The sequence below is a fragment of the Telmatherina bonti genome (genome assembly GCF_933228915.1).
Source record: "Telmatherina bonti genome assembly, chromosome: 22".
Lineage (NCBI taxonomy): Eukaryota > Metazoa > Chordata > Actinopteri > Atheriniformes > Telmatherinidae > Telmatherina > Telmatherina bonti.
The window spans coordinates 19,240,664-19,266,069 of NC_136631.1; the positions used below are offsets into that span (position 1 = coordinate 19,240,664).

The window sequence follows — 25,406 nt, forward strand, 5'->3', positions numbered from 1 at the left end:
TTTAAGTTACGTGGTCACTGTTAATTCTCCCTATGGGTGAATTCCAGTGGTTGTTTCTCTCCCCGTGTTAGGCCTGTGATGGACTGGCGACCTGTCCAGGGTGTACCCTGCCTCTTACCTGCTGATTGCTGGGAAAGGCTCCAGCTTCCCTGAATGGAAAAAGCAAAAATGACTGAGTATTTGATAACTGAGAACTTTTAAACTCCCAGATGTGATGTTTTGTCATTTAGATCTTTTGGAGGATGACAAATGGTATTATTCCCTCTAGTTTCAAATAATTCTACATTTATTGAGTCAGTAAAAATGATTCTTACTGGCTGCTTGTTAGTCTTGCTCTTGGCAGCACATGATCACCACAGAACTACTTCTTTATAGAACGTTTTCCCCATTTTACTGAACTTTAAAAAAAAGTATATTTCATCGCTGAGTGGCAAAGCCACATCTTAGGTATATTCCTCTGCATAGTGCCTATTTGAAGGGTCATGCCTACACTTAACCCACGTGTTCTGTCATTTATTTTTCACTCATTATGTTGAATATTATTCTCTTCATCTATTCTTTTCTACAGTAATTTAGTCACAACGCTTTGACCAAAATCCTAAAATTGCCCATTTAATGACTTGAATCTGAGACAGAAAACAACACAAGCAAGAAATCAAACAGGGGACATCAAAGATAAATGCTAGTCAAACTTCTGCAAATCCAGTTTAACACTGGTGCTGCCATGCAGTATTATAGTGCAATGCTGCAATTTTATTATATTTTTTCTTCTCTTAATTTTTTTTGTTTTGTATGATGATTTGCAGTTCAAAAAGCACACAATACATCTTAATAACCCAACAGCCAAAGATGCCGAACTTTATTTCAAAGTATTCCTACTTTACATTCCTTATAATGTAAGCTTGAAGTGACTTTTAATTCTCTTTCCTCCTCTTTATCTGTCTTTCTTTTTCTTGTGTTGTACATTGTAATGTAATCTTGTGGTTTTTTTCAGCTTTATTTTTTGTGTATGGTCTGGAGTGAATCATAACCATTTGATGTCATATCCAAACCTAAACAGAACCAATGTAAGCTCTGATTTGACATGAAGGACCCAAACATGTCAAGTTGTTGAGAGCTGATGGCTAAACGTCCGCTGTGGCTTGCATCATAGTACTGATTCAGGCAAACACACAAACACAAACACACACACAGATACATACACACATCCATCCAATGTTTCTAACATTGTCTTCAAATGAATTGAACTTCACACGGATCTACTGTTGGCCATTCTGTTCATATTCTTTCTCCCTTCTTTTTCAACTTGCCTCACTCGCTGGGTTCGGTTTTGTGCAAATTTCCGAAGATTTCACCTGCATTAACAAGACCTGAGCAATTCTGCTTTGACTACTTGCAACAGAATGTTTTTTGTTTTACTGATGTTCAGTAGCTTTACCGATAAGGAAGTTTAAAAAAAAAAAGAGCCATTAATGATATCTAAATCAAGAATTTGACACAGGTATGATAAATTGTTTCTTTTTTTTCCCCTTTAGTCTCTAATTCCTTCCGCCTTCCCCTCATCACAGATTTGATAGCAGCCTCTGCTTGTAAGAGTTACAGTACCCAGCCCATAATGCACTCCAGACGGCCTGACTTCCTAATGACTGGTTGTGCTCCAAGCTTTTCCGGGCATGACTGTGGCCGTGAGCCTCACGCAAACACACATACAGACACACACCACATGTTGACCAGTCAAACTATGTTCTTCAGTTGTTTGTCTGCCTTTAAACTATCACAATACTGACCCCATGTTTTGTACTTTACATTAAATTCTCAGATAGAGACTAAAAAAGCTATTTTTTTGTCCACTACCTTCTCTCAGATAATTGTCAAAAACTGTGCTGGACGGTATTTAGCATAAGGTGAACATGTGGCTGACGCTCGTGTGGAGACTGGGCAACATAAGCAGTGTGTACATCCTCTCTCAAATGCAAAGGACAAATGACTCTGGATGTTTTGGAAACCCCCTTGCTACGTCCAATGTACTAAGATAGCCTGGTCCTAATTAGTAAGGTATTTTTCCCTAGCTTTCCTCATATTTTTGTACAACACCAGAACCATAACAAAAAAAGAAAAAGCAAAATAGTGCATTTTTCTCAACTCACATCTGTCATGTATTCTACCTCATGCTTCTACTGGGATTTAAGATTCTACGTTTAGCTCCTTCTGATGCATCAACACAGCAGGAGCACCCCCCCCCCCCCCCCCCCCCCCCCCCCCCCCCCACACACACACACACACACACACACACACATGCTACAAGCTGAGAGGTTTAATTGTATGTTTTCACAGTTTTTCCTCTTTCCATTTTATCACAAGCTGCAGTTATTTACTCCTGTGGCAACAAAGTGCTGCAAGTAATAGTCATTTTTAAAGAAGGCCAAACAGTTTGGTCTCATAATGTATTCCTCAACATCTAAAGATAAAGTTGGAGACAACAAAGAGCAAAGAAAATTAAGCTAAAATACATTTCTAACTACCCTAAGGGTGATGAAAAGATGTTTGTTTTCTAAAGTGAAAAAACGGTAACCAAACAGTGGCTTCATGTGTCTGACTGACATTTTGTTGAGCCATTCATCCACCTTGAGCTTCTTCTGTCAATACTTTGTCACTCATGCAAAACCCTATGTCACTCAAACATAAAAATACAGCAATGTGTCGAAGGGTACATGAAGTAATCCCCCAGATAATGCAAAAGCAATATATACGATTTGCTTGGGATCCCCAGCTGCATTTCTGGTTTAAGTGCTTATTGAACAAGCTTTTCCCCTGAAGCTTGAGGATATAATATGTGTAGAAAATGACCTCTGCTCACTCGCACAGCTAGATTGGAATAATGGCTGCAGACTTTTACAGCTGAAACCATCTGTTTGTGATCTCACTCTTGAATGCCCCAGCATTCATAGTTCTAATGTATACAGTTGTGTATGTTCATGCAAACAACAAGCATAATACTGAATAGCCTTCACAAAAGAGGGAGAGTCAGAATGTACCAAAGCTCACATGCAGATCTAGAGAAAGGTCGTGGCTTATTTTTCTCTCTGCTCCAATGTCCGTCTGCAAATACTCACAGATATACTGGCTGATGGAACAATGCTTCTCCGTTTGTAGGAATTTGTTCAGGATTTGGACACACCTGCTTATAAATAGTAATATATAAACACGTTGATGTGTCTTATGGTGACATTTTCTCTTTGACTCTATTGTTGTTATTCATCTCTCTGCTTTCCACCCTCCTTTATCTGCAGGTGGCTGTGGACCCAGTGAGGGCCCCACTCTTTCATTGAATTGAATTATGTTGCTTTTGGCAGTAGCAATAGCCTCTAATTGTCAGCCAGTTCTCCTATCTTTGTCAGGTATGCAGCTGATGGTGCGTACTTCCGGACGCAAACACACAGTATTGTGCCCTCACCTGAGAAGACATGTTCTTATACTGTCTTCAGATTAACACAGAGGGGGACAAAAAGCCTTTCTGTACAAATATGCAAGCTTACAAAGGCAGGTTGTGCTGTTTCATCCTGCCACCAGAGGGTGCAGACAATGTGCCCCCATCACCCCGGATTCATCCCGGCATTTCTTTAGGACCAAAGACTGATGCTGCGGATGTTGAGTTGACACAATGAGCCAACCAGACAACAATGACTTATGATAGGGTAGACGGGTGTGTTTTCCACCCATACACAATCAAATTCAAAGATATGACTTCATAAATCTGTTTGAAGATAAGTTTAGTCATTTAAAAAAAAAAAACTCTTTCTGTCAATCTTTGTTCTTTTCCTTTGCTTTCTCACACAGCTATTCAAACACAACTATTACACACACCCGCCTGCAGTAGATCAGTTAAAGCGCATGTAACAAATGTTTGCATGTTCCCTTGTTCCAAATAAGCTGATAAAAATCAGTTTCTGTACTTCCTACCATTTCATGTACATTTATTCATGGCACTGTGGAGAAATCACTCCTTACAGAACATGGCATGCTTATGTGTTATGTTATTTCATTTTATTACTAAAAGTAACATGTTTAAACTAGTTTTAAACTTGTTTAAAGAAACTAATTTAATCCTTTCATTCTGCTTGTATTAGCAATTTTACCATCTAAAGCTTGTTACATGCGCCACGAGAAGCAAGTTCTTGTTCTCGAGGCTGCAAGAACCAGAAAAATGCTTGTTTTGGTCCGGTCAATTTATACTCCACGAGAAGCTTCATGTGCGATGGGACAGGGATTACCGCAGGGGGATATCTGTGTTTTTATGTCCAGTAAACAATTAAAATGACTGAGTTATTTCATATTTAGCAAGAAACTTAATCTGTGACAGGGTAGGGATGTGTCCGAGACTGGATTCTTTTTTTTTTTAAATATCACCTATGTTGCATTTATTTGTGTACTTTCTCACCCCCTCAATCATCTCTATATTAAAACTATTCATTCAACCTCGCACCATCAAAAATGTAGAAGCATCAACTTGAACAAGAAAATAATTCTCCAAGTGGAGTATATGACAAGCTTTAAGGCACAAGCCTACTACTATGACAAACTGAAGGGATATCATTATTCTGCACCCTGCAGGCTATGTTTTGGATAGTTCACAGAGATATTTTGGTTCTTTGTTTTTAATGAGACTGCAGGTATCAGCACCATAGTGGCATGGAGAACGAGGTACCAGTGTCTTACAGTCTGTCTTATTGAATAGTAATACAGTGTTGTGTGACTGCGTATTTTAATAAACTTGAGCACAAATCTTTGCCACCAGTTTTAGACCCTTCATGTGAAAGCAAACACTTGTGTTTTCTGAAATTAAACAGAAGTTTTGCCCATTCGTTTTGCCGTGACCACAGCATCCTCTGTAAAAATTAGCATGTCCACCTTGGTGTTGTGTTCCCATCTATGCCATGCTATTTGGAGCCATTAAAAATCTGCATCTACTGCAGAGTCATTGACATTAAACAAAATGAAAATCTAATAATTATAGGGCAAATGTGTGCTAGTAAGCTTCAACAAAAGTGAAGCCTAAGGCTGAAAATAAATAATTTAATTATTTTCATCCACAATGGTCCCTTTTTAGCCTCAAACTAAAGGCAAAATGCAAACAGTAGGCTTAAATTTCAGCTGATTCAGCAACTTGAATTTCCCCTTGGGATGAACAAAGTTTTCTTGATTGATTAATTTTAAAGAATAACATGACAAAATGTATGTGCTTGAACCATGCCACAATTATCTCACTCCACATATATATATATATATATGTATATATATATATATATATATATATATATATATATATATATATATATATATATATATATATATATATATATATATATATATATATATATATATATATATATATATATATATATATATATATATATATATATATGTATATATATATATATACATATATATATATATATACTCAAAAAGAGACAAGTATATATATATATATATATATATATATATATATATATATATATATATATATATATATATATATATATATATACTCAAAAAGAGACAAGTGTTTCATAATAAAGGTAAAGAAAATATAGTTAAGGCAAAAAAAAAAAAATTAAAACCCATTGTATTGTATGATTAGATGCACTTATCAGTGGGGGATCTGCCTCCGTAAATATTGCTTGTTGTGACACATTCCAGGGACGCTCATTTGGATTGGGATCTGTGGAGTTTAGAGGTGGAATCAGGGCCTTAGGCTCTCTCTTATGTTCTATAGGCCATTCCTGAGCAGTTTTTGCACTGCTTTTTTTTTATGTTATCTTGCACTTTGTAGCATTTTGGTCAACTTTGTTGTTTTTAAAGTGCATTATAAATGAAGTTGCAGTTGTATTTGTGCTGTTTTGGGGACATGTTGTCCTGCTGGGGGATAGTGCTGCTCTTGGTAATGCTGTTGCCATGGGTGGCTGGGTTTGTTATTTAACAGTGTTTAGGTTGATGATACATATCAAAGTCACATGTACACAAATGCCAAAGCCCAGTGTTTCTCAGCAAAACGTCACATTAATGTTATTCTACTGACTGATCGGTCTATCTCTAAGGATCACTGTTATCTCAGGTTAAACATAAGATGGCAACGATTTACACATTCTGAGGTATTTTGAAACAAGTTTAGATTATTTTAAGAGAAGGTTTTTTGTTTTTTTTTGCTGTAATAATGGTCACATCACAGCGGCATACTGTCAGAGTAATGTCTGAAGTCAGCTTCATCTCGGTGTCTGACTGGGAACAATCAACTTTAGCTGTATCAGATATTTTTGACTAGATTAAATATCAACACAGCGGCAGCTCTATCATGCTGTACGTTTCTCTGGATTAATGGGTCTTGAAGCTTAATATCTTCATAGATTGAATCTGGTGTTACCCAATGTTCAGATTTCTGTTTATTTCTGTAAAGTTATTCAAATCACTTTTTTTTTTTTTTACAGCAAAATGATGAAAAACTGCCAGTCGTATTACCATCATTTCTGGGAAGTCATTGTGGTTTTCCAAAGCCAGTTGCAGGACAAAATCACTTCAATAAGTCATCAGTCTGGCTTGAGTTCTCTTCCAGGTGGTCCGAAACACCAACCGTGGGAGCACCAGGTGGTCAGGCCTCTGTGCATGGCATCTGGATGGGCACAGCCTGAATGAGCTATGGGACCAACTTTCTTTGGACCCATCATTACTTTGCAAGCAACACATGGATCTACAGCCTAACAAGCCATAGTACCTCTCCTTATGGTGTTCGTGGTTTTCATCGTTTTAATGCTGTGTATTAGCATTTGCTTATTAGTTTTATGCACCTTACCTCTGTTCAGACTGAAATGTTGCAGGTGTTTAGTCCGCAACCAATTGTACAATTGAACCAAAGTGACACCATGAAAAGTTGGTATCACCACAGCAATTTTATCTTTATTCTCTGTGAACTGTAAATGTCTGCACAAAATTTTGTAGCAATCAGTCGTTAAGATATTTTAGTCTGGACCAGAGAGGCAGACAGGCAGACAGGCTGACCAGCAGACCGATCCTAGGGCTAAAAATGGCTAAAATTATCGGGTAGAGATATACCACTCATGCTCATTTTAGATCCAAGATGTAAATAATGTATGATAGAAACTGTCCCAGACTTAACTGCTTAAGCTTAAGACCCAGTGGATGTTGTTATTTTTCATTTGTTGTACACGTCTGCTGGGGATTTTTCAACATTTGTTCAACATTTGACTGTCTGTGTCCCATTCAAACATCTGGTTGTGGACTTAAGAGAAAGTTTCTGAGGTTGATGTGTCACCAGAATCAGATTTTACCCCGTAGAGTCACACAAATGCAAAAACAGGAACTTACTACGACGTATTACTTCTCCTGCCCTCCAAAATGTTCAGGACAAACATAAATGGCATGTACAAGCATTCCATATGTTTTCATTGAGCTTTGCAACACCACGTTAGACTTTAACCCTAAACAAGTGAAACACCAACCCCTTCCAGCTGTCTCCTTCACCACAGAATCTTGATAAACTCTGGGAGGGGGGGGGGGAACGGGACGGCGGCAGGGGGGGCTTTTGTTAGCTCAGAACAGAACCAGACTACTACTTCAAAACACACACACACATACATGCAGAAATCACAAGTATCCCACCCCCAGCGTTTCTAACTGTGGCAGACACATCAAAGGCCAGTGTCCGAGGAGGGAAGTTAGGGAAGGTCTGTGGAATCATGGGAGACAAAGGAAGCGATTAAGAGATAAGGATCAGTCTGAGATATGACATTTCATCCTGGGCAGATCCGGTAGACACACTCCATTCAAGGAGGGATACATGGCAACTGAAAGGAGGAGGGAGCAAAAGAAGAGGGAAGGAGGTGAGGGGTCTTCTGCTTCCAGGCCTTCTTGCACCTTTCCACAGTCTGTTTCTGAACACACAGAAAAGCGTCTCCAAAATGTTATCATTTAACTTTGCATCTTCCAATCCTTTCAACCTCACCCATATCCCCTCAACACCTTAAAAAAAAGTACAAGGGTGATCGACTTCAAAGGAAAGACTTTCTTCAGAGCTGTTCTCCTAACCTATGCACCACGAGAAGCTTTAGCTGCTGCTGTTTTGGTACCTGCTCATTTATTTTCCTCAATCTCACTGCCATGGCACCAGAGGTTCCACATTTTATTTGCTCTTAAATAGTATTTAGCAACACAAAAGGGGTGAATGTGGAAAAAAAAAAACGTCCTCATTGTGGGCCTAATTGCCTCAGGGTCATGTTACATCTCCAGTTACACGTTGTTGCTTTCAAACTGTAGCCCACAAGCCGGAGGCACAATCCACCTGCCTCTCAGTGAGCCACACAAAGGGTCAGCATATGAACACAGAGGGAGTCTGTTAGCAAATAAACACTGAGATCTTACTCCAGCCAAACACCAGTTCTCTTTTCAGATATTCATGCAGCTGAAAGGGAGACACTACAAGTAGCCCAAGGAGGCATCTGTAACTAAACAATGAACTGTCACCAAATGACACCACACTGTATATCAACTATTATTATGCTGAAAGGACAATTAGTGTTTCATAAGGAAGGGAATGGTGGAGCGACACAGAACAGATGTATATAAACAGCTTTCTTTAATTACAGAAGGCTTTTTATGATTTATCAGTTTGTCAGAGGTTTCAAAGCCGTGAAATGAGTTTAGTGATGAAAAATGCTACTAGTTATTGTGTTAATCCCACCAAAATGATATGGTTAACCATCCAACAACAAGTAAAAATAAAGAATCTCTGATATATTGGTAGTTTTAATAACTTCAATAAAGCATTAAAGTGAAGTCACAGTAATACATCAGATGGGGATGACTAGTGTTTTGAGTCAGTTAGCATAATGATGGAGGGCACACCTGTTCAGTGGGAGATGCAAGGCAGGAGCTCTAAATACAAGCCAGAGGAGCATCGGGGGGCCAGGCTGTGGGGCCAGCCATCTTTTCATTAGTCGTATCTAATGAAACTGCACAGGGCCTGAGGAAGAAAGGCCTACTGCAGGGACACCCTGCCCTGCCCGAAATTACACCAGAGACTTGCCCACAAAAGAAGCATTCCGTCCACACAGCGACACTGGCACTTGACACCAAATTTTAGACCTGCAGGTTGTTTCTTTGACAAGTGGAAATTTCCACTCTGGTCCCCTTCCCAGGCGAGGAGGCAGGGTAAGAGCAAAACGACTTCCGAAGGGTTTTAATCACACATGATCACGCTCTTCAACCCCCCCCCCCCCCGATTCCTCTGTTCCTGCTTGCTTTGTTTGGGAACAGTTGTCAAGATGGAAATATCTGATACTCTTTCTAATCGTAGAGGCTGCAATTGCTGTTATTAAGCTTTCTTTGAGCGGGCGTCATTGTTTTCTTCAAACCCCACTGACAGACACCAAAGACATTAGCAGCACGAAGCGAGCGAGCACCTGCAAATTTGTGAGCGAGGGCTTGTACTTAAATGTGCATGAGAGGCTTCACACACAAACAGGCACATAAACACAATGTAGTTTGTTCTATAAAAGCGGAATTAAGGTGAGGTTCCTTCTGAATTCAGCACTTTCCGTCAGAACTGGGATGAGAACTTTTTCAGGTTTGAGTGAAGCCTCAGCCAAGTGTCAATTGAAGAATATGAAGCCCATTGAGGTGTTTTAATATCTTAGAAATATTGATTTATTTTGCGTCAATTGCAGCTGAACCCATAAGACTTTTCCTCTTCTATTAGCTGTTGCTGCTTACAATGTACGCAGACTGCATCAGTGCCGATGACCCTGAGGTCATCGTATTCCATCGATGACAGCCTTATCCCCTTAAATGCACCACTGAGCGTCCTGGTTGTCATGTGCCATTGCAGAGGTGTGTGTGATGAGTGGAGATGAGTCACAGACAAGGGTGAGAGAAGGTGTCACACAGATAACCCCTACAGATGGACAGCGAGAAGGGTCTAAAGTTTCAAACCTGATTGTGTGTGTGTGCGCGCCTGTGTCTTTGTGTAAAAATGATATACCCTGAAAAATAAAATAAGAAAAAAAAATGTGTGTGTGCTTTTCAATGCATGTGTGGAAGGATGAGTGGGAGAGTGAAACAAGAGGCCCTGACCTCGAGCAACACTGACATGAGCCATCATCGTGATCGCCCCTCCTGATTAAAGAGAGAATAAGAGAGCGTGGACTAATTCTTTCCAGTTTGGGACTAAAGAACATCAGAGAATGACACATTAACACGCAGACCACAAGCACTTGTTTGTGCAGGGGAGAGCATCGCTGATAGAGTTCCAGCTCTTTTCTACATCCTAATAAAAAATGGAGGTGATTCTTCTTTGTGGTGTTCAAGGCATTTAAAATAATACTTAAATAAATTCCAGAGCAACATGTGCTTTCAGAAACAATGGTCCATTTACTGAGGGTGATCCAAGGACCGAGCTGAACGGTTTTCTTTGGAACTCCTCTGCAGTAACTCAAATCTTTGGTAACCAACAAACTTGTGCATTTCAACCATTATCTGGATCTGTGAAGAATGGCTGCAAGAATACATTTTTCACGATACTCTGCAAAACTTCTGTCCAGGCCTCTCTGGTCATTTATTTTGCTTTTAATTTAGCTGCAGAAACAGCAAGTGTTTTAGTTTTGGATATCTAGATATCTAGATTTTAGTGATGAGGTTCTAAAATGACTTTGAATTAAACATATTTTTTCCGCGTGTTCTGCATAGTTTTGTGAAGTTTTCCAACTTGATAAGACATGATAACAATAGCAGACAATATTATGACAGAATGCACGGCGTTGTTGCAAAAGAATAAAAGTTCAAATAAAGGGAAAAGCAGAGTTTAAATAAATAGCTTGCATATGACTTGTTGCTGTCCTCCTCTTTGGACATATATTTCATCTGAATGTGTGAGTTTTGGATGTGCACAAAAGAAGAGCGAGGACCGGAGATCATGCAGTCATTTAGCATGACTAAATTCTGAATTAAAAAAAAAAAAAATTCAAGGCGTTTTTTTCTTACATGATGTGTTATTCGCTAAAGATTTCCCAGCCAGCTGGCGACGTGGCATGCAAAAAATGACTCAGAGCTCATAAAGCTTTCATTTGTAAAATATTTCAAACTATGCTTCTCCACTCAAAGCTGAATTTTTTTCATTCTCATTCATTTGTCAGCTTTCACAGGAAGTTAAATCGATTTTATTATGGGCTAGTTTATTACTCTACAACAGGCCCTGCAGTGTCCTACAGTACATCACACCACTAATGAACTCTTGAGGGGAAAATGATTGGCTGTATTACACAACTTTAAACACTCCACTGCCTGATCCCTTTTTTGCCAGACACCATCTCTTTAGCTTTCCAGAAGCATATGCACCTACATTTCATGGTTAAAAACACATTTCAAATACTTTCTTGATAAAGGAAATAGCAAGAGAGTTCTCACTTACCAGAAAGTCTGACGGTCCAACACAAAAATACAAGCACTTTCAGACTTCTAACATCTCGTAAACTTCTAGGAGTAAAGAGAACCTTTCCACCATGGAGGTATGGAGAGCTCCCACTAAAACAATGCAAGTAAAGCTCATCCTCCTTTGTTCCTGTAAAGAGGTTTACTGTCTGTAAACACTTGGCTTTTCTTTACGATGGAATGTCCAAACAAAAAGCTTTTTTTTTTTTTTTTTTTTTGAAGACTTCACCATGTCACTTAGGCAAGTAGTGTCAATAGACCTGCTGCATAATGACTCACCTGTAATTGCGTGAGAACGAGTCCTTACCGGAGACCGAGTGGCACATCTCATAGGAATGACAAAGCTCTCAGTCTCTTTATAAGACCTGTTCTGTAATTTCCCCCCACCCCATTTGCATCCCAGAGCACTCACACACACTCAAATTATTACATTTCCTTAAGTTCGTAGGAACTTAAGAATGATTTGGCGCTTCTGAGAGAAGGGCAATAAGCAGCGGAGGGCAGCTTCTCTTCCACCAAACATAAATGTCAAAGTCTACACTGGAAACAGGCTGGTGGTAAACTAAATGGCAGGCTTACTGGGTGTGTGGAGCTTGTATAAATGTTCCTCTCTGGGCCTTTTAATAAACACGCATCTTCTCTTTGTGAAGAGTAGTGGGATAATGAGCAGGCCAGACAATTACCATAACTAGCTGATGCTATCTCAACTTTAGGGGGAGTTGAAATGTTGTAATTGCACTGTCAAAGTGCTGGAAAAAAAAACACACAACCCCCTTCTTCCCTAAACACACACATACATGTACTTTGCAGCATCCTGTAGCCTCTCTTTCTCTGCCTTCAGCCACTTCAAAATTAAATTCTTCTGTCTTCCCCTCGTTTCAGAGCCACCCCTTACTGATGCTGATATGCAGACATCAAAGAGAAGTCCAGGGGCAATTAGAGAGCCTGAGGGTCTGCACATGCTCCAGTAGTAAAAACTAACAAACTTGTCTGACTTTTCATTATGCAAAACGTAACTAATGTCATCCCTGATTTAGTTTTTTTTTTGTTTTTTTTTTAGAACACTGATTGTACATGAGAGAAATCCGATTTTTTTTTTTTTGTCTTTAATGTTAAATACATGTACGCTCTAAAAACTAGTTCATGAAAATGCTGTATTACCATACAGTCCTTCATACTCAAATAATGACCAGTGGTTCAAGAGACGATGATGTACCTCGCACCCTCTGATAGACAATGCGCAGCCAACGTCCCCCAGCAGTTCAAAGGAGTCGCTCTCCTTAAACATTATCATATAATTTGGGCCAGCCGTCGGCTTGTAAATAAGTGATGTAGAAGCCTATTGTGTGATGGGGCACAGGTTGGAGACAGGCGTCTTTGCTCTGCCGGCATGAGCCGCTGAAGACAAAGGCAGGAGACAGAGCGTCTAACCTTTGATTCTTCTGAGGACTCAGCCGCCTTGTATGAGGGCAGGACGCATCAGCCACAATCATGCCCCCAATGTAGGGATGTCAGGAACAATAGAATCACCCTCACACAGTCAGGCTGAACAACAAACCCGACTGCAATTGGATTAGTGAGTATCCAACCACCACGTTAGCCTAATTGACATAAAAGTTCAATTTGAGAACAATAAAAACCTCAAACCTAAAAGCAAGCTAGCTATGGTATGACATACCACTTTGGGAGGAGCTTTTGCTCTGAAAATTCATTCTATGCTGCTGAGAAAATTCAGGATCGCAAATCAATAAATGAACGAATCCTTCCGTGATTCATTCAAAGTTGGTGAGACCAGCTAATAAAGCAAACACTCTTTTATTTTTGGAAAGACAGAACATGTCAAGATCTTTTCTTCTTGTCGCTTTCCTTCAGTAAAAAGTGATCTGAACACAATTACAATGAAATTAAAATGCAATTCAATTGATTTCATTATCTAAGTTCATGTTGAAAAAGTAATTTTTAAGAATTCCTTGTTGTAAATCATTGTCACAGATTCTTTGCATTAAGGATAATTTGATTTTGTTGTCAGGGTCTTAGTAAGATAATCCAACTGAGTTTGTGTGAACAGATTTTTTAAAATCCTGTGTACATTTGACCTCTTAAAGAAACAGTGTAGTGTGAGATTTATGCAGCGTCTCAACTTCTGCAAATACACAAAGGATGAATATTGTGAAATAACTGAATGTTTTATAAGAAGCATTCATGTTTTATGTGTATAATATGAAAGCAATAAATATTACCAGTAAATAAACTTTACTTTTTAAAGTGTTTTTACTATTTCCTCAATAAAAAAACTTATACAATCTAATGTACATTATGAAAAGTTGTACAGCTTTTTTATGTTTAAAATAAGGACTCAATTTATTTTTAATATGTAGATATAAATATATATATTTTGTTAAAAATAAATGATCATATTGTCAAAAAAACAAAAAAGTGAAACAAACATACACCTCATAAAAGTTATAAATAAGGGTCCAAGTGAACTTTTTGGGAGTAAAGACTTTTTTTTTTTTTGCTTTTTCCTTTTTTTTCTCAATGTCCATGTTGCTTAATAAAAGTCCAAGTTTTTGTGAGTTAGCGGCAGCCGCAGCCCTCCACTACCATTTCCTGGTAGTTTTTCAGGACCACCTTGTCTTGTTCGTCTAAATAGAGCATGGAGATGGCGCTGAGCTCTGTTGGGACACAGCAGGCCTTGGGAATGTTGTTATTCACAGAGTTCACCAGTGTCTGAACAATGGCGTGGTTGGTTGAGTTCAGATGATCTGCCAGAGGAAAGGGGCACTCCCCGTGGCAGTAGTAGGCCTGGTAGCCAGGAGGTGCCACTATCCAGTCATTCCAGCCTACATCGCTGAAGTCCACATACAGCGCGTGGCGGCGGCAGTTACGGTTGCGTTTACGACCCCGTTGTTTGGGGCTGCGCTTGGTCCGGCGGGTCAGCGGGTGACCCTTCCCATCATGGCCAAAAGTGACCAGTAGAGGGCGTATCTGCTCCCAGTCCTCCCCAGGTTCTTGGTGTAGTGAACGGCTGATGCGGACATGTCGGCCCTGGTGGCGCGGAGTCTTGTTGAGGTGAAGGACCTCCACGGCGAGTCCATAATTAGGGAGGCGCTCGCGAGTCCAGCGCAGCACAGCAGGGCTGACATCAAAGCTCTCCCAGCGCGATGCGTTGTGGCGCACGAGCCGCGTATCCAGAAGCTGCGTGATAAGCTGCCCAGGGCGCGGTGGTTTCAGTACCTCATATACGTTTATCCGGTGAAGCCCCTGGTCATCAGAGAGGGTTTCACTGATGGCCTCATCAATCTGATGACGGTAGAGCCTTAGTTCTGCAGAAGACAGGAGCTCATCCTCTGGAATGCTGCTGAGGTTGAACAGGAAGCGGAGAGGCATGGATTCTCCATCATCCAGCTCATGCATCATCTCCATATGCTCTGAAAATGAACAAGAGGGAAAGTATGGGATGTTTGCAAAAATGCACAATTCCAGAGAGAGATGTGTGTCAAGTCTGTTTAAGAGTACCTCACTCAGTTGCTTCACCTTATAAAAGTATTAAAAATATCAAAAATGTTTGTGTTATGATATCTGTTTTCATCTTTTTTCCATCAAGGTCCCTCACCATCATCAGATAAATCTATGAAACAGTTACATGATCCGTATCTGTGCTAACCTCGAACTTCTTCACCCCGGACAAGCCATAATTGACACCAAAGAATGTATGTGCACACTTTTCAAGGCCTCTAGGTAAGTCGGGAAAATAAATATATATATCATCCACGCTTCCTTATCTACCTTTAAGGATTATCCTGCCCTTCTCTCGATGCCTTTCTCTGAGCATTTTGCTGAAACATGCATTACAAGGAGGGTGGTGATTAACGTACCACAGCTACAGTATAAACACAGTGGAGGCTCCCTGTTCCACGCACAGTCTGCAGATTTCTGGCAAGATCACCATTGTTGGGGCAAGGAATGTTGTGTCTACTATTTTCCTGCTCAATCCACCCCTGTTATTTCACACCCAGGCCCTAATCTTACCCAGGTGGTTCTCATTATTAAAACCTGCTGTGTTTTTGATTAGCTCTGCAGTCTGTTCACTTAAGACATTTATCATTTTCATCATGAATAATCATTAAGGAGTCAGACAATACAGTAGAATCTCATTTATCTGAAGCCCATGGGAAAGGCGGTATTGTGTGGGAAAGGCGGTGTATTCAGAACATAAGCTTATTCAAAATTTCGCGTGTCCACACACACTTTTTCTCTTGTCGTTTGAATTGTATGATTGCCGTTACACCCAGTCAATAAAAAGCAACATGCTTCTGGCTGAAATCAAGATGAATGGTTTGCCTTTTTTCTGTAAACAATTCTCTTCAACCAACTGTCCATCTGCTGCAGACTGTAATACCTCCCTGTGTTTTGGACAGATCAGTCAACTGAGTCACACCATCGCACAATGGTGCTTCCATGAAAGCGAGCACTCCCACTCAAAAGGGCTTCAAAGCATATTATTAACATAGCTCAGAAAAGGGGGAGAAGGAGCAAAAACCTATGCACACGCTCCAGTGTGTGCACGTACACATTGCATCACAGGTAGGAGTTCTTCCTCCAGTGCATTTGACTAATTTCTTTGTATGCTGTGCTCCGACACTAGCAGTGTAATGGATACGCTTACTTATTCCTCCCTTATCAGCGCAGATGTTGGACGTGTTCTGTAGACCTGTCATTCGACTAGCTTTCAAAGTTCACCACGCCACATTATCAATTTTTCGCCGTCAAACTGTTTCTTCTGTTTCTTTCTGTTAAACATCAAGAGAGTTAACCCCATAAAGCAAAACGTTTCATGTGTGATACACAAAGTTTATGAGACATTTTGCACCGATTTATGGTAAAAGCTTTGATCAAAATCATGTTAAACGCAATCTGATATGTGTATTCCGCCCTAATACACTAATGCTATTATACATATTAATAATTTTGACCTATCTCACGATAATTGTAAATTACCCACCCCAAAAAAAAAGCAAAAAAGAAGAAAAATAAAGATAGTGACATTTTTTGTCACATTGTCAAAAGGCCAAGTTAAGGGCTCATAATAAATAAATTTGACTTTATTCCCATCGTTTCTGGGTTGGACTTTAAAGGGTTAATTCTAGCTAACTGGACTTTCTAAAACCCTGAAAACTCTGCATTTGTGCACAAAAAAAACTGCTGCACTGTTCCAGCTTTTCTATCACATCGAATTCTGAGAATGTTTTCCCAACAGAGCTGCAGCGTCTTCTCTCGGCACACATATTGCTGGCAGTAGACTTTATTTAGAAGGCTGCAGAGTAGCATTAAAGATAATTGCACAGTGAGGAAGGTCTTTCTTAAAGAGCCCTCCATATAAAACTGAAGACATGAAAGAGGAGCACACTACATTTCCAAGCCAAGATTTGGCTTTTTTAAGCCATGCTCTGCTGGGTGGGGTGAGAAGTGTAAGTCAGTAATATGAAGGTATGCTTTTCCTTCAGCTACTAACCAAACACGCAGAGCTTTGTCAAATTAGCCTCCTGAGAGCTTGTCTTGCAGAATTTTATGCCTCTCTGTAGACAATGTTTGGTGACCACATCCTTCTTTGGTAATGGTGAGATGGGTGGAGCCCACTTCCAATCATGTTGCAAGACAGTAGGATTTTTTTTAAACTCGAAAACTCTAGTAATTCATGACACTTCGAGCAAAATTAGATGGAGCAACCTCATCAATAATGGAATGTCTTGGACTTAACTTGCACTTTCTTTACTTTCCTGATGATACTGCCTCCATTTCCTTTTTCGCATTTTCACTTCTGCCTAAACATGATGATTTAACAACCCGCCATTTGGCTTACCTTCATGGTGGAAGCCCCTCACAGTGTTGGCCCGGCTCGCTGACCTCTCAGGGTACTCAAAAGCAATGTCATGTCCAACCTCCTCAGCCTCCCCCGACTGCAGTCGATAGAGGTCCAGCAGGTAGCGAGGCACAGCGGCTGCGCGACTGGGCCGCGGCCGCCTTTTAAGGCCGAACATATGCAGCAGTGTGGCCTCAAAGTCCCGTAACAGTTCATGGCTCTGAGCGGCCGAACGACCCTGCAGGCCAGGTACTTTCTTTTTCCCTTCTTCAGGTATCAGACTAGCATGGTTGCTCTCTCCCAGCAGGACTTGGCATATTAAAATGACCATCAGCATTCGATTACCAGGAATCATGATGTCTCTGGTGAGAGCGACAGATGGAATAGGGAGATAAAAGATTAGGAAAGATCTGAGTGGAACAGAGGGGTGGGAGGACATGAGAAAAGAGACAAGCACGACAAGCTAAGTCTTTCCTTTTCTACAGTTTTGAAAAAGACATTATTAAGCAAGTCTAAAACACCGTCCTCACCCGTTTCTAACACATTCCCACAAGGGACAGACCAATTATTTTTAATAGTGCAGTCTGCCTTGTTTACAGTAAAGCAGTTGCCGATCAGATAGATCACTTGCCGTTTATCTCTTGCAACATCCTACCAAAGGTAAACAGATAATCCCACAAAGCAACTTTCTGAATGTGATCAGAGGGGTCATTCCTACTCACTCCACCCCTTCCCCATGTCCCCTCCACTATGATTAGACAAATAAAAGAGGCAGCGCTGAGGTCAGAGCAAATTCTTCACTTGATAAGGAGCCATTGTCTGTCACAGTCTGCCCAAACAGCCCATACCACAAATCTGCGACTTCAAAAGAAAAAGATATACATTTTTTTTTTAAAAAAAGGCTCTTCCTCGTGCCCAACCCTGACTTATTCAGTGGACAGAGGAGAGGGGGGAGAAATGCAAGACGCAACAACGTGTCACATGCCACAAATTGAAATGCTGTGGTCCACTTACTTACCGACAGAAAATAAAGCATGGGAAAACAGTCCATGTTTGTTGGGAGCAGGCTTTGGACACGTTCTTCCAGGAAATGTTAGGTGGTGTTGGGAGGCTGCAGGAGAACGTTGGAGTGACCCTGTTCCTGAAAGATACAGTTAAAAAAAAACACACGAGGAAACTATAAACTGAGTGCGGCTGCAAACACTTGAGGTCGTTCCATGGTATTTACTTGAAGACCAGTACATGAGAATGTGTGTATATGCATCTTAGCTTGTGAGCCTGTGTGTGTATATATGTGGCGTAAAAGCGAGACCCAGTGTCTCTTTAAGGCTTATCATTTTGGCTCGTGGGTAAGCTAGCTATTTGCTGTAACTGGAATGTAAGGAGGTATGTGCCACAACAGACAGCAAATCACCAATGCATAACACTCACATCAGACAGAAGACACATTTTATTCATTTCATTTGTATATAAAAAAAAAAACCTGTAACTTATTCTTGTATTTTTGCTACAGTAAAAATTTAAACAGTAAATTAAATAAAGTATAAATTGAACAGCGCAAAGCTGCCTGTATAAAAAGCACATTTCTCCGTTAACTTATGCAACTTTATCCCTTTAATAGCTGAAATCACTTATTTGAGACCATCTAAAAAGTGCCTCGTCTCCTGCAGCAGTTTGTTTGAGGGCTCACACAAGCTATGGTGACACTGATGACAGGCCCTCTGCACTTCCCTGTCATCAGTGGGACAGTCTTACATGCAGCACCGTTGTGTATATGTGTATATATATATATATATATATATATATATATATATATATATATATATATATATATATATATATATATATATATATATATGGTAAGCTTTGCTCCCTAATTTGATGAAACCACAACACCAAGAATATTTTATTGGAATGTGCTCCACAAGACTGTTTAAATAAATATGGAGCAGCTTCTCCAAATAAAATCTTAAAATTACCCCTTTCCACGTAAAAAGAAAGAAGAAGAAAACACAGTAAGGCTTTAATAAGCACAATCATGTGGCCCTAATGGTTCGGTTTTTACACATCATTTAAAATGTTAAATGCTGCTGAATCACACTAATAGATTGACTGAGTTTCTGTGTGACCACAACAACAGCAGCATGGAGCAGATGTGGCAGCTGGAGAGCGATGTACTGGTCATCGTTTGGAGCTGGTTTTACCTCAGAGCACCCGGGCATTAAAGAGAATATACAAATACCAGAAACAGTGGAGGTAATGTGTGTGTCATGCACAATTTGTGTGTGTGCACAAGCCTGGCTTAGTATCTGGGTGATTATCACAACCCCTGCACGGCTCGCTGTACATGCAATCAAGGATCTCTTTCCTAACAGCATTAGACTTTGACCTCAGTCTGACCCCCCCCCTTCCTCGGTCATGACACTGGATCCGATGTGTGAAAAAAGCCGAGGTGCATCATGGGTGCGCGTTAGCTAAACGGTGTGGCGGGTCAGCGTGCGCGCCTTTACGCGCTCATGACTGTGTGCCACCACTTGCATATTCGTGAGAACTGTGGCAAAGAGAGAGAGGAGGGTTCAGAACATGATCATCTCTATTACCCATGGGGTGTGGGGATAAATGTGTATGTGTGTGAACGAGTGTGTGAGTCTGTGCGTGCACATCTCTGACAACAAACGCTCATTGTACAGAGAGGGCCTCTCCCATGATTACAGGGATTCATAGCGCTCAAAAACACTGACCATACAGAACATCTTGTAACTGTAACCAGCCACTGACAAAGCTGCAGGCAAAAGCAGACAGACACTCAAAGTGGTGTGATGATGATGAAAGAAGATGTAAAGCAGACAGGGAGTAACTTTGAGCTGTGGAAAAAGTCACCGTGTTCATGTTGCTGCTTTGTTTTCACAAGGGAGATTTTACAAAAAGGCACAAGATTTGGAGTTTGCAAATGTTCATATTTCGATTTTCTGTTCCATGAATCCGCCTCCTCCGTAAAAACAAAACCTCACTACGGGACTGTAAAACATTTTAGGAAGAGTCACAACTGAGCAACAGACAAAAATAGTTTTTGCAACGACAAATACAGACAAGGGTGCAATTAGGCCGTAGCAGTCAACTGCCCTTGGCTTTGCTCAAACACCCCCACCCCCTCCTGTCTCTCTCTGACCAGAGATAATGTGATCAGACTATGCACATGGCTCTTCAGATGTGTTTCCTGAGGAATTTGACAGTGATGGTGGGAGGGAAGATGGGAATGAGGGACAGGAGGGAGCAGGTTACCACAGGAACAGATCTATGGCCTGATTTGATCATATTAGTTATTTACAACACATTTATGTTCATGGCAAAACATGCAGCTAGTGTTATTTACAACTCTTTGTAATATCACTTTAGTGGGCTCCTAAAATACTGTCCAGCTCTTGCAATGAACTCCAGTAGTTTAAGAAACAAACAAAAAAAAAAAATTACCATTAGTTATTTTTTATTCCAAACAAACTTATTATATTGCTTGTAATGTTGCCTGGTAATAATTTGACAGTGTCCTATAAACCTAAAGGGGTTTAAATAATACTTGAGGTTGAACATAAATCTTGAAAAAATTCAATAACCAAACAAAGAAAACAAACAAACAAAAAAATTTAGAAACGTTTTTCTTTTACTCAAATAAATGTAAAATATCCCCTCCATCAGATCATTGTAGACAGGTTAACAGTTTTGTTGACTTTATAGTATTTTTCAGATGCAAATGATGAGCTATGAGCTTTTCTGAGTTTATTCCTGTTTTTTTTTATTTTATTTTATTATTAATATTCTATTGTGCCAAATGAACACACATGCGCACACACACGCACATACACAAACTTTTGGCAATGGTAAGAGCATTTTGAATTTCTAAAGCAAATTAAATCTCCAGGGTTACAAACTTAAAGTTGAGCAGCAATTAACAAGTCAGCACCTGGGTCAGCGTTTCCTTACATGTGAAAAAAAAAATGGAAAAAAAGAAAGAAAAACTTTACTTGTCAGGAAGAAATAAGCAATATTTACACATGGCTACCAAAACATCAAAATATTCAGCGCAAACTCTTGCAAGGTTGTTTCTGCACCACTGCATTGAAATTTGAGTTCCAGTGCAAATTGTGTGCCAAGGACGACGTGCGCCCGCAGGCCGCGTATTTTTTCTGTCTCCCCTCTGCAGTTTAAATGGCACAATTTCACTTGAAATCACTTTTTAGAAATAGGTTTAAACATTTCTAAGACATTGATCCTCATTCAATCTCCCCTCTGTAGTTAAAAACCTGAACATAATATGCAAATCATAAACATTGTTTATGATTTAACAGATATCGTCACACAAATGAGCAGAGACGTGTTCCACGGACTGACACACTTACGCATTAATGCCAAAAGTTTATGTCTAAGTTTTAATTTAACAGGGGCTAAATAATGTAATTTTTATTTTATTTTATTTTATTTTTTTTTTTACATCTATTGTCTTTCGTGGAAAACAAAAGATTTATGTCAGTCCCAGCGTGCACATTACGCATACCTGCGCGTCAGGAAGCAGACGCAGGTGTTTATTTGTGGCGACATCGGTGTTAAACTTCGGGGGGAAAAGTTCCAAATCTTTATGATAGTCCACACATAGTTTAGTTATCCCGAAGGAATGGAGACGCAGGGAATTCGGGCATTCTGTTTGGAAATGACCTCACTATCTTGGTTTGTCATTGCACAAGTCTCAGACACACACACACACACACAGGCACATACAAACGCACCAAGCTTTAACCTGTTACATCGCAATTTAGCAGATATTTCGGTTAATCTGTCTTTCTCAATATGTAAGGCAGACTGTGATATTCATTTATTTATTTATTATTTCCACGTCGGCTGTCCTTTTCTGTCGGGAATATTGTTCAAACCCTCTGAAAAGTCGTCCAAACGCAAGGAAACACTACGGACCCAAAACACTTAAGGCTAACCATCAGTTAGTCCCTCCTGTATGAGTCAAAACATTAAGTTTCCTAAAAACAGAATCTATTGTTGGCGTGAAAGGTGTTGGCTGATGTGCGCTTACCATCAGTGGAAGTACAGGTATCCTCGATTTCAAATTAAAAAAAAAAAATCGGAGATGTAAAGCAGTCCAGGCGTTAACCCCGACAAAACACTGAAATGAGCCTTAAAAGAGAAGTTTTGTCCCTTCGTGGCTCATTAATCCTTTGGTCACCTTCATTCCGGGGGGGAAAAAGTCAATGTGGGGCCGGTTCTCTGGCTCTGCAGCGGGGTCTCTCTCCTGTTTGCCTCTAGAGCAGTCGGTACGGTCGCGCAGTGCGCTGGACGGCCAGGCTTTCCAAATGATCCAGCATCTGTGGCCCATTGTAGTTTTTATGTGTCCGCCCAATTTTCCCTCCCCGCCTCCTCCTCCTCCGTCCGTCACCGACCCCCACCTCCCTGAACTGTCTCAAACACCTTGGATAACCCCCCTTCTCTCCTCCTCCACTATAAAGAAAGACAGCTCTCGAATTTCTCTAGCATTTTTTTTTTTTTTTTTTTTTTTTTTTTTATTAGTTTGTGAAAATGTCTCATACGAGAATTAGGCCTCATAAAAGTCGATTCCCTGATAGTGACTACATTTCACACACACACACACACACACGAATATGCATTTTTCTGTGTGAAATTTAGCCCGAATGATTACTCAGAATAAGGTCTTAACTTGTAGGCAGAGTTCAAGGTGAGCAAAGAAGTAAAACCAGATAAGTAAAAGAAAAGGGAAATTGATGGGAAAAAAGGAAAAACGATCTGGATTTTCTGCAAGTGCAAAATTTATTTTTGTTTTAAAATTGGCAGGGTTTTTTTTTTTTTTTACCAGTCTTTTACCAGATTTTTATTCATTTATTTATTTATTTTACATTTGTTCAGTTTGCCATGTTAAAGTATCTGGAATTGTACCATGATCATTAGCAAGAAATCCTGTACATGGATAAGATGTTTTTTTCTTTTATTTTTTTGGAACATAAACATTAATATTTTTTATTCATTTGACTGCAACATGCAACCACATTATGTTCTCATGTAACATGAAGACTTTTCCATTGAGCTTTTTTCATGGACCCGCCAAACCCACAGGGAGCCATTGGGCCCAAATATTTTTGGGATGACTCCTGCACATGTTGAGCTGTGAAACAACGATATGATCTTGTGGTTGACTCTCTATTTAGCATATGTTTTTGTCGTGTTTAATAATAGATTACATCAGACATTTCAAAATAGACTGATGCATATAAATAGAACATGTAATTAATATTCTGCTCTTCATAACGTTTAACATCAAATTTCCAGCTTGATCTGGATGCTCTCAGACTCCCTTTACCCTCGCACTATTACTTAACAAAATTTCGACTGCTTGGTTTCATTCAAACATGTTTTCTTTTTCATCTTAAGCAGCTATTTGTTTTTGCATTTTCATTTATTCTTTAATGTGTTTTGTTTCAGATTTTTTTCTGAAATTTGTTCATTTCTTTTAATTTTAAGAAAACCCAGAAAGTTGCCCTGTGGCAACATCGCTTGTTTTTGAACAAGGAAAGTAGCCTTTCTGTTTTTTGTGGCCATGATAGTTTCTTCCTCCCGCTTTAAAAGGGAATAATGCAGTACTATTCAAACTTTGTAATACAAAAACATATTCACAATAAACAAACAAATAAAATAAGAATTCAGATTATCATGTAGATCATTATATCTATAAATCTCCTCTAGGCAAAGTAAATTTGCTCATCAGAACATAGCACCCAGATTATCATTCTGCTCTATTTAATGCTGGACAGGACAAGGCAAAATAAACAAATAAATAAATAAATAAATTAGAAGGAAAGAGCTAAGCCAATGAGTATTCAGTCTGCCATAATTTGAAATTTTACTGCTAGATTTCTCCGTATTTTAAAAGGTTTCATGTTTTTTTCAACATAACTGCAAAACCTGATTCATTAATGCAGGGGTGACTAACTAACTGACTAACTAACTAACTAACTCACTCACTCACTCACTCACTCACTCACTAACTAACTAACTAACTAACTAACAGACTTTACATTCAGTTAAGTGTATTGCTCCCAGTCTTTCACCAGCTTGTTCTGAGTACTTTATTTGCATTTTACCCTTGTCTTTAGTTATTTTTTACTGTGTATTGTTTGAACTTTTGGGCCTCTTTAAACCTGATAATCTATTTTTGTTGGTATACATTAATTAACTGAAGTCCTTTGTCCGCCTGCAGCTTTTCTTAGATTTTTTTTTCTATATGTTTAGTTTTTCTGGATGTGCATATTCAGTCAAGTCAATCTGTATTCTTTACCTTGCCATCACTGTTTTACTCTTTTTGAGAAGTTGCATCATTTTTTTCAATCCAGGGTCTTTTAGTGTAACTGGTATCTTGAAAGGCGTTATCGGAAAAGAAGTCCCGCTACCTACTTTGCCAGCCGGGCTGCTAGGAGCACAAGATACGATGTGGATGCCCCTTCATAGTTGTTGACTGGGCTTAGCCTCTTTGAGCCCCCTCAGTTCCGAAGGAGATTACCAACTGTGGGTGGCTTAGACCTACAGGCAACCAGGGGTTGACTCATTTCTGCTGGGTATCTATTTTGCTCTGACTCTCTGGGACTTTGAGTGTGTCCATTACATGATATGAAACTGTGAAAATGCAACTATTTCAAAGATCTAACTTGTCTGTTTTTTCTCTTTCTGTTATGTCATTTGTTGGGAAAGTTCACCTCCCACTCTCAGTGAACTGAGCAGTCACAGAGTTCACTTACCTTCTGACTTGCCTTTGGCCATTTGTGGGGAAGGTCAGCAGTGCTTTAACATTTGCCAGGAGAGAGAGGTGACCTAACCCCTGCGCCTGTGTCACTAAATCCTGCTTGGAGCCACTCACCTGTGAACACCAGCCAGTAATCAGCAGCAGCTCAAAAGTGACCCAGCCACCTAGACCTCCAGCCAGATGTCATAACACACCTTCATTCTCTTTCTTGTCTCTCAGAGTGTTCACCAGTGCAGACAC

General features: G+C 39.8%; 1 protein-coding gene across 2 annotated transcripts; it reads right to left on the reverse strand.

The window, feature by feature from the left end:
- Positions 1–13,972: 13,972 nt before the first annotated feature.
- Positions 13,973–22,680, reverse strand: bmp4 (bone morphogenetic protein 4). Of its 2 annotated transcripts, XM_079261813.1 has the most exons (4): positions 22,434–22,680; positions 18,375–18,497; positions 17,357–17,718; positions 13,973–14,924 (listed from the first exon to the last, which is right to left on the reverse strand). In XM_079261813.1, exons 3-4 carry the CDS (start codon positions 17,709–17,711, stop codon positions 14,071–14,073), a joined length of 1,209 nt encoding a protein of 402 aa, XP_079117939.1. In that variant the 5' UTR covers positions 17,712–17,718; positions 18,375–18,497; positions 22,434–22,680; the 3' UTR covers positions 13,973–14,070. The 2 variants fall into 2 exon arrangements, with proteins under 2 accessions (XP_079117939.1, XP_079117940.1); XM_079261814.1 differs by lacking the exons at positions 18,375–18,497; positions 22,434–22,680 and having other exon boundaries at positions 17,357–17,763.
- Between the last annotated feature and the right edge of the window lie 2,726 nt (positions 22,681–25,406).